Source organism: Artemia sp. Qi Xiang Cuo, chromosome 4 (genome assembly GCF_049724085.1).
Source record: "Artemia sp. Qi Xiang Cuo chromosome 4, ASM4972408v1, whole genome shotgun sequence".
NCBI lineage: Eukaryota > Metazoa > Arthropoda > Branchiopoda > Anostraca > Artemiidae > Artemia > Artemia sp. Qi Xiang Cuo.
Window position 1 is genome coordinate 84,893,836 of NC_142797.1, and position 9,297 is coordinate 84,903,132.

The following is a 9,297-nucleotide window of genomic DNA, read 5'->3' on the forward strand; positions in this document are numbered from 1 at the left end:
AAATATGATTCTTTTGATGTATCTATTGGTATCAAAATTCCGTTTCTTAGAGTTTCGGTTCGGGTCACTCCTTACTTACAGTTCGTTACCACGAACTGTTTGATGGAATCGTGAGCGCGTGCCCGCAGTGGAACCTGGATTACTTTAATCTGAAGAGGATTAAAAAGAGTGCGCTCATAATTTTACTCCCAACTCCTGCGGATATAGCATTCAATGCTTGTTATGTCACGGGTTGGTTGAAAAGAATTAGAACCATTTAACTATTAGAGGCACTGTGAAATATCACAAAAAAGAAAAAAACGTCTTTGTGTCAAAATTTTAATTCATAAAATTTTATTTCAGTCATGAACATTCTTTTTAATACATTCGGAAATGCCTTTTTAAACCATAATTTGTGGTGAATTAAGAAGGATATTCATGACTATAGTTAGCTATTCTTAATCGAAATTTCGACTTGGAAATTTTTTTTCTGCTTATAAATTGTTGGTGATTTCAAACAACTTCATTTTAATAGCTAAAAGGTCTTATTAGCTTGAGTTGACGGCATTGTGAATCGCAATGCTAAAAACAGAAAAAAAACATAGTAAGAACAGCTACAGTGAGATCGAAAATGCATTAACGAAGTATCTGCCGTGTACTTGAGCTAATGTAACTGTCATTACTTGTATATCCAGCGCTTTTCTAAGGATTCTATTAAAACAAATTTTTATTTTGAATTTTCATTGTCTTAATTTTAAGAGTTTATAAAAAAACTTAATTATCATCATTCTTTCCTAGACTATGTGAAAGCAGAGCAAGCAGTTGGCTAAACTCTTAGATTACAACTATAATTTTAAAATTAAAAGCAACTTCATGATTTCGAATCAAAATTCAGCGCCGAAATTTGACCACAGAATTCTGGCCAACAGCCTTAGTAAAGTTTTCGTTGTTCATCGTAACATATTGTTCCGACTGTTTTCAACTCAAACTCCAGAGTTGATGAGCCAAGTTAAAAATGGCCGTCTTGTGACAAAATTAGTATGGGATATAAATTATCAATTGGAGGGTTAAGCAAGTTCTTTTTTAAAAATCTGGATTTTGATTCGAAGACCAGGAGACCAGGAGAAAGTCGTCCGGGGCTAAAATGGGAACACAGTAAAAAATTTTGGAATAGCGAAGAATTCCAGATATCTTGGTTCGTATTACTCAGGCTACTTATACAAGAGGCTTGGAAGAGTTTAACTGATCGAGACTCCACTTTATGGATTTCCTGAACAAAAAGTCATGATTGTAAACTTTTTTCTCAAGCTCGTTAAAATTGTTTTTTGAGTAGGGAATAGTATTCTTTAAAAATAATATCCAAGATTAAAACTAATTAAAACGTAGTGTTGAGAATTTGGCAGCGCTGATTCAAAAGAGTTTATTTAAAATCTTTGGAAAACTGTGATTCCTACCGGGTTGCCAATTCACAAAAATGTGAGGACGAAGAGGCCATGATTTTTTTTTTTTTCTAAAAGAAGTAAAAAAAACAAACTATTTTTCAAAATTGAGGGGGGGGGGCTTGGTTATTCTTAATTTTTAATGGCCCCTATAGGTACCTTCCCCCTGTTTGTGCCCCTGGAATTCTACTCTACAGTCCTTATGCAAGCTTCATCAGTTGGTTCAATATGTTTCCTAGTATCTTTCGGTTCTCAGAATATTTAAAGCCCCCCCCCCTCCCGAGACTGTCCTGAGGACCAAAAAATTTAAACAGTGAACTAAAAATGGACCCTCTAAAATTACTATCATCCCCTCCTATGCCTCCACATCCAAACTTAAGTTTTGATCCGGACAATAAAGGTTTTTTTATATTATTATTTTGATCTGCCGAACGTTCATATGGTTAATAAATTTCTTGTCGTCCCGTTTTCAGTCACTCATGGAATTAATTCTTTTTTATAGGTTCCTAGCACAAGCTCCGGGTGTTGGCGCAAGCGTGAAAGGAGTAACGGGCTTCGTGCGAGGTTTTATTTCCAGCACAATGTGTTCTATTGGAAAAAAAACTGAAGAATTAACGTGCAAACTCTCTATTTCCCAGTTTATTGAAAGTAAGTTGAATTTATTCTTTACCTCTAACCCTATTTTGAATCTAATAGGCTGCTCCGTTATTCCTGGTTTCTACTAGTCCTAAAGATAATATGCAATAAGTATTAAAGTGGAACCTGAATTCTGAAAGTTAGGCCTATACGCCATCTAGTGTTGGTCTTCAGCGCTAAATTGTTATAATAAGAAAACGGGTATAATAGAGAAAAGCATGAAACAAGATAACAGACATTTTCTTGGATTCTAAGTATTTAACCGACTTTTTTTTATGACTGCCAGTCCTCAATGGGCTGTCCAATTTGGCCCAAGTGGAATCCTTTGGAGATTCTACCGTGTCCCATCCACCCACTACAGAGGCATAGAAGCATAATCAAAATAAAATCCAATGTTCAGAAGCTAAATCCTATACCCCCTCTAACATTGCAATGCTATAACCCCCTGGTTAAGAGTTTACTGTTCTAATAACTCTGATCTGTTCTAAACTTTTTCTTTATTTCCTTCAACATTGCAATGCAATACACCACCCACACAATGGCATGGACACCCTGGTTAAGGGATTACTGGTCTTAATAACTCTGATCCATTCTTTATTTTATGCTTATTTCCTTTATCTTGAGCCAGCTGTTTGGTTCTGGTTTCCCGGGGCCAGGTGTGAGGAAGGAGCCTGTTATAGGAGTAAGATGCTGGGTTGTCAGAGCCACCCCTTGAAATTTGACTCTGGAGACTGCTAATCTTTTGTATATGATACCTATTTGGACGAATTTGTGTATTCTGTCTTCCAGGATTGTGCTAAACGATGTGCCTGGGTTGCAGTTACTGCTTAGATAGTGTTGAGATGTTTACGCGTTCTGATCTAAAGCTCCAACCACACTGTTAACTTGTGCTGAAAGTGGGCCATCCCCCCTATCGCTTTGCGAGATAACTAAGAAAATTATACTTACTGTTACTTCTACTACTAACAACTCTGCAGTGCCTAGCCACCTTAGGCCAACACAGCTGTGCACGCTTTGCCTCCCCTCAATTTATTCTCACTTTTTACCCTTTCGTTTAGTTCTAATTTCCTTTAAATAATTTTTTATGGACTCTTGTCACCCCATTTACGAACGACCTGCTTCTCGATTGATACCAGATGGATGGCCAAAAAGTCAATCTTCGGCAATTTGTCATCCTTTGTCTATAAAATCTGGCCTAGCCATATAAGTCTTCCTTTCGCTATAACGCTAGAAAGTGGGATGGAACCATATTTTTTCTACAGCTTACTGTTTAACATGCCATCGAACAAAAAGAGTATCTAAAGCTATCCTTAGACCTTTCCCTGGGAAAACATTTAAAACCATCTCCCTCGGCCTTCATGGTGTCCACAGTTCAGAGCCTTAGTTGACCACTGTCATGGCCGTGACTTTCAATATTACAATATTAGTGCGCATACTTATCTTCCTAAGTTGCAAACTTTTTTCAATTGCATTAAGAAAAATTATAGCTACGGCCCTTTCCTTTTAAGTAGAATCCTGGTCATCTGTTTTATACGTGAAATCTTAGATACGCTCGTGAATCACACTTTAATCACTTAAATTTCTAAACAAAATCGTTTATTTTTATTTTATTTTATAGCACACTAATGAGGCAAAATATGTTCCTTAGATACAGTCATATTTAGAGCGATTAGCCATTCCATAATTACAATGCTGATCCAAAGAGTATAGTCCATTAAAGCTATAAACAATTTTCCATTTACTCAAAAACTAGACATAATTATTTTCAGCAAATCTGCAAAATACTTGCTGATAAGCAAAAATGGGATTTATTACTTTATGACTGGTGAAAAAAAACTAGTCTTTCAGATCGATTGAAAAAGATAATAAAACGTTCGTTTTATTATAACTAATATTGAACAGATGGAACAAGATGGACGCAAGATAATAAACTGCTCCTTAGACTGTTCCTCGGACAATGGAAATTTGAAACGTTCCTCGTTCCTTCTTTCCATTGTAATTCTGATTTATCTTCTAACGGCTGATTTCGTCGTGCAACATTTTCATTTGCAATTCAATATGATTTTCGCTGTCGCTTATTCTATGTCTTTTGCTTTATGTGTTACAGAGTCATTCGTCACCTTGTATAGTTTCGCATGTGATATGGAGGCCAAAAACGATATGACCACCCCTGGGGAAAATAATCTAATTTGCTCTTTAAATGAATGTCACGTCATGTTATTCTTTAGTTTAAATCGTATGGTCTTAAATCAGAGATTTCAATTGAATTAAGAAATTCTGTCGTGAACTCAATTTCTCCTTTCTGTGTATCCTTCACAGATGAAAAATAACACGTTCGTTCATTCCTTTTGTAATCTGTATTTGTCAAGGCCGTACCTAGTTTTTTCTGGAGGGGGTTTTACTCAAACAATGTTTTTTTTGGGGGGGGGGGGTTACACAAAAAAAAGTCAAGAAACGCATAAAACTTGTTTATGTCCATTTTTTTTACGTTTTTACGAGTCGGACAAAAATTTTTTTTGGGGGCGGGGGGTTCAAACCCCCTAACCCCCCTCCTGGATACGGCTTTGGTATTTGTCTTCTAAACGCAAGTGATTTTGGATGAGGGCACACTTGTTCTTAAGGTGTACTGGAATGCTCCTTGTGATAACCTGGAGTTGTAAGTGTTATTTTATTTTAAATTTTTAGTCGCAGGGTGGCAAATCAGCGATTTCAATTGAATTACAAAATTCCGACGTTTGTTCAATTCTTCCTTCCTGTTTATCCTTCACATACGCCAATAATACGCTCCTTCATTCTAGTCATTTCGATTTGTTGTCTAACCATAGGTTTCATTGTGCAACATTTTTGTTTGCAATTCAATGTGATTCTCGCTATTGTTAGTTCTATGCCTGTTGCTTCTGCTGTCCAGAGTTATTCGGCATCTTGTATAATTGTGCTTGCTTCATAGGTACCAAAAACGATACGAACATCCCTGGGAAAAATGATGTAGCCTGCTCATGCATGCAAAATGTTTTTAATTCCTAAAATTAAGAGTCTTTGCGAATTTTTCCTAGCTCTTGACCCATATGGATCGCTTTTTCAAGCCAGAAAATCTCTGTGCCAATTTAAAAAAGAACACGGAGCCATTTTCGAGAAAAAATAATACATGAATATATCCCAGTTTATTATATGTACATATAATAACCTGAAAATTTAACACTATAAATAGATTTACATTTGCTTAAGTGGCATTGTATAAATGTTATCATGTATATAATGCAAGCATGATGAAAGACTTTGTAAAAGAAAATGGTGGACCTTATGGGGCTCTGGAATCTGAACGACAATTGTTAATTGCTACTAATATATGTCTGGGAGAAGAAAACTTGGAATAGGAGCCAAGACTAACCGATGAGAGGAAGGGATTGGAGCACTCATACCAAACCGCCAACCAACTGTTCAAAAGGGTCAAAGACATTGAAGCCAAGTTAGAGAATGAAAACGAGGCACGTCAATAAAGAAAGTTTTGGACCAACTTCGAAATCCTGCTCAAATGGCAGAAGCGGAGTCAGAGGGAGTTGTCGAGAAGTTTTTCAATGGTTACATGGGCATTGAAGAACTTTTTAGCAATTTTTGAGGAAAAAAGGAAACTAGCAGTTTTACTACGCATCAAAGCGGAAAGAATGGAAGAAATGCTACAGCAAAGATGACACGAATCACAATGCCTACCATCAAGACTGGGCCCTGTTCCACTATTCAATCAGACACCTTATCCGATAGTAAGCCCGTCTTATGCAATGGTACCTATCCATTACCCGAGGTATTAACTCTTACACCTTTAATTTTTTTTTTTTATTAAATAGTAGCTTTGTATAGTATATTGTGCCGTGACTCAGATGCCAAATATCTTGTTTGTTGATTATTTAATAAATGGTGATTATTAATGGTTTAGTGTGTGATGATAACGCTATCCGTCAATGTGCCTCAGAGTTTTTTTTTAAGATAAACTTGATTGCGACTGCTTGAAAAATTATACTTGGTAATATATTGCCTGGTGTAACCGCTACTAAACGTATTGTGCAAAATGCTATGATTATTTCAGTCACTGATCTATTAGGTGACTTTAGAAATTGCGATTCTGAAGGGAAAGAGTAGCCTGACTGTATAAGTCCAAGTGAAGCATTGGTCACTCCTGTGGATGCTCTATCCGAACTTGCCAGTAAGGTCAAGAAGTGCTTTATTGAATTAACGGCTATGAGCGAAAAGCTTGGCTGCATTCCAAATCCTTATAGCGCACAATCACCCCTGAACGATTCTTGTGCCTTATCCGCTACTAAGCTAACTAATGCCATAATATTGAAAACCAGCATCTGGATCTGAATGATCCTTTAACCTAATTTTTGGCTATGATAAATTTTAATGGTGGTTTTCATTTCGATCCGACACCGTTTTCGACGGTTTCCATGCTATTTCTTGAAATTCTCATAAATTTGTTTTCGTATTTGTTTACCATTGCTGAATCAGCTTCAAATGGCGATTGTTCCTCACTTGACAGTTTTTTCAAGGAGCCTTTTTAATATTTCGGTTACTATTGGCTATAGTTCGTTCTTTACTACGTTGTATCTGACGCTCCAACCATGATTGGAGGCTGTTGGCTCGCAGCTGCATCCAGTAGGTGAGATACGCTTTCCTAGGACAAATTACCCTTCGAATAACACCCTTGCCTAAATACAGCCTTGACTTCACTATAAGAACTTAGTTTCTGACATCTTGAGTTATCATCCCATTAACTGGTCATCTGGTTCTCCAGCACTCACTTAAATTTATTATTCAAAGCTACTTAGGGATTCGTGAGCCCAAACCCTGCGTATGAGGACATCATTATCTGCGTATGAGGAGACATGGGCGCCCGTAAGGGGGGGGGGCAGGGGGGCGTCTGCCCCCCCCCCCCCTGGCTGATGCTGCCTTATTTTAATATTTTTGTTCTGAGATTTCTATTATATAGCATTAAAAGTGCCAATTAGACGTGGTTTGCCCCCCCCCCTCCTGGAATTCAGCTTATGGGCGCCCATGTGAGGAGACCATTATTGTCAATTTACTCTTTCAATTACCTATATTTTCTCTAGTGTCATTTCTGTAATATATTGGTTTTGAATCCAAAGCATTTATTTATTATTACTGGTAAAACCTTTTAACTCGTTTTCTTATTATCTAGGCTAATGAACTGAATTCTTTATAAAAATTATGTTTTCTTGCAAGATTTTATTGTGAAACTCCCATCCACATGAATCAGTGGTAATGAAACGAAAATGCCAAGAGATACTGCTAGAAAATTGTTGTTTGTTCAAACTTTATCGACAAGTTTTTTGTTTTTTTTACTTATGCGATGTGTAACCAGGAAAGCCGATGCAGTGGATCTTTGTTTATTTGCTTTTACTTGTTTCAGGTGAATTAGACGTGTGTGAGCCCAACAATAACACAGTTGTTGAAGGAAAAGAATTTGTATCCCAAGCCAGTTTGTCATCTCTCAAAACTTTGCTGGATCTAGGATTCACAATTAACGTCGATGAAAAGTAAGTAGTAATGGATGCACAGCTTTTTTTTAATTAATCGCTTTTCTGATGCTTTTACCGATTCGTTGAGGATATTTTACTGCTACTGCTGGTATTTAGGGTCCCTTCACAACAAGATTCGGATAAATTCTAGAGCTAGGTGGAACCAGCGCCGAAGTTTATTTGAACTTTTTTAAAATTTAGATATGATCAGCCAATTGTCAATGGAGCTTTATTATCAATTCTTACATACTTGATCTTCATAATTCGGTTGAGTTGAAAGCGTCGTTAACCTTCTTCATGTAGGGCGGTCAGCAGCAAGGGCCTCTGCATCTGACAGCGGAATTTCAGCCTGGTCCAGGAATTCTCTGAGACTGTCATTCCACCGGAACTTGGTCTCTCTTGGTCGTTTCCAGTTGTAACAGACTGAGTCTAAGTCATAAAGAATCCGAACTAGAGTGTTTTGCAGGCAGCCGCAGAAGATGTCCGAACCAGCAAAGTGTCCGCTGGGCAGCCTGGTGTAAGAAAAAGCGACTGGGAAGTCATACCTCGTAGGCTGTCATTGCTCACAAAGGATTCCCTCAATTCTCCGGAGCCAAAGTTGCCTCTTACATCCGGTGTTAGAAAATTATCGTTGTGAATTGGCCTTTGACTTCCTCCTTGGTTTAGTATATGAATTATATAACATGTCAAATAACCATGTTTAATTTTACCCCATTTAAGTCGCAATGTATGATATCTTCCCTTCTCTAAGTTAATGAAAGGATATCCAAGGTCTTTTACCTTTTACTGATACTTTTCGCTGATACTTATTCTAAATATTTTTCTAATTACACTTTTTCAAAACTACTACAGTTTTCCATTTCTAACACACTGCTACCAAAATCTTACTTAAATATGGAGAAATCCGTACCTAAAGTAGCTCCTACATCTAAAAGACTTGACTGAACAGTAACTAGCCATAAAAAGATGGAGCCTCTCCGTAAGAATCGCTTCTTTATTTAAAAAAGGTCAGAGTGAAAGACCAAATCCATGACACTCAGATTTTCATAATTATACGCACATTTTGGTTCAAGTTAAGTACAAAGTTGTATTACATAATATTTTATAAATGTAACTGGTGATTATATCAGTAGCCAGAGGAAGGGGTTCCAAGTTGCCCCCTCCCCCGCCCCCCCAAAAAAGTGAATAAAAAATTATATGCACTCATTGGTTACTTAGTAGGTAGGATGGACGTAAAAATGATTTTATATAGTAGCCCTTCTCCCACTCCTTGAATACAACTATTTGACCGTAGTTGCATCAACACTTGGGAGCCTCGCTATTCCTATTGTACTCTTTTTTTAGTCAATCTTCGTTGTTTCCTAAAGGTCTTATTGGTTTTCGTTCCTTTTTTAGGACTGGTTCACCTTCTACAAATATAATAGAAAGTACTTTATATCCCAACGCTGGATACTTTGGTGACTCAAGTTTTGAACAGTTAATAGAGGAATCAAATTTGAATGACCTAATCGTATCTGTATACTACGATGATCAGCTTGTTGATGTAAGTTAATTTTTTAAAGTTTTGTTTAGAGCCATGTCTAGTTTTACAGTTTCTTTTCTTTGGAGGGGGGGGGGAGGGGTATTGATAGTTTCGAGTTTGACAAAGCTGTCTTCGTTAGTAGGTAGGCCTAACCTTCTTGTGGGAATGCTATCCCTCCTCCAAATGC

At 37.2% G+C, this 9,297-nt stretch overlaps 1 protein-coding gene and 1 pseudogene across 3 annotated transcripts in view; both read left to right on the forward strand.

Annotated features, from left to right (window-relative positions):
- bmm (brummer) overlaps positions 1 to 9,297 on the forward strand; it is a 116,492-nt gene that overhangs the window by 102,072 nt on the left and 5,123 nt on the right. For all 3 annotated transcript variants that reach the window (XM_089088594.1, XM_089088595.1, XM_089088596.1), the window contains exons 9-11: positions 1,921 to 2,066; positions 7,480 to 7,606; positions 8,984 to 9,131. In XM_089088594.1, the coding sequence (XP_088944720.1) occupies positions 1,921 to 2,066; positions 7,480 to 7,606; positions 8,984 to 9,131 (421 nt within the window). The remainder of the gene's footprint in view (positions 1 to 1,920; positions 2,067 to 7,479; positions 7,607 to 8,983; positions 9,132 to 9,297) is intronic.
- LOC148953548 (vacuolar protein sorting-associated protein 37B-like) lies at positions 5,318 to 5,860 on the forward strand (annotated as a pseudogene).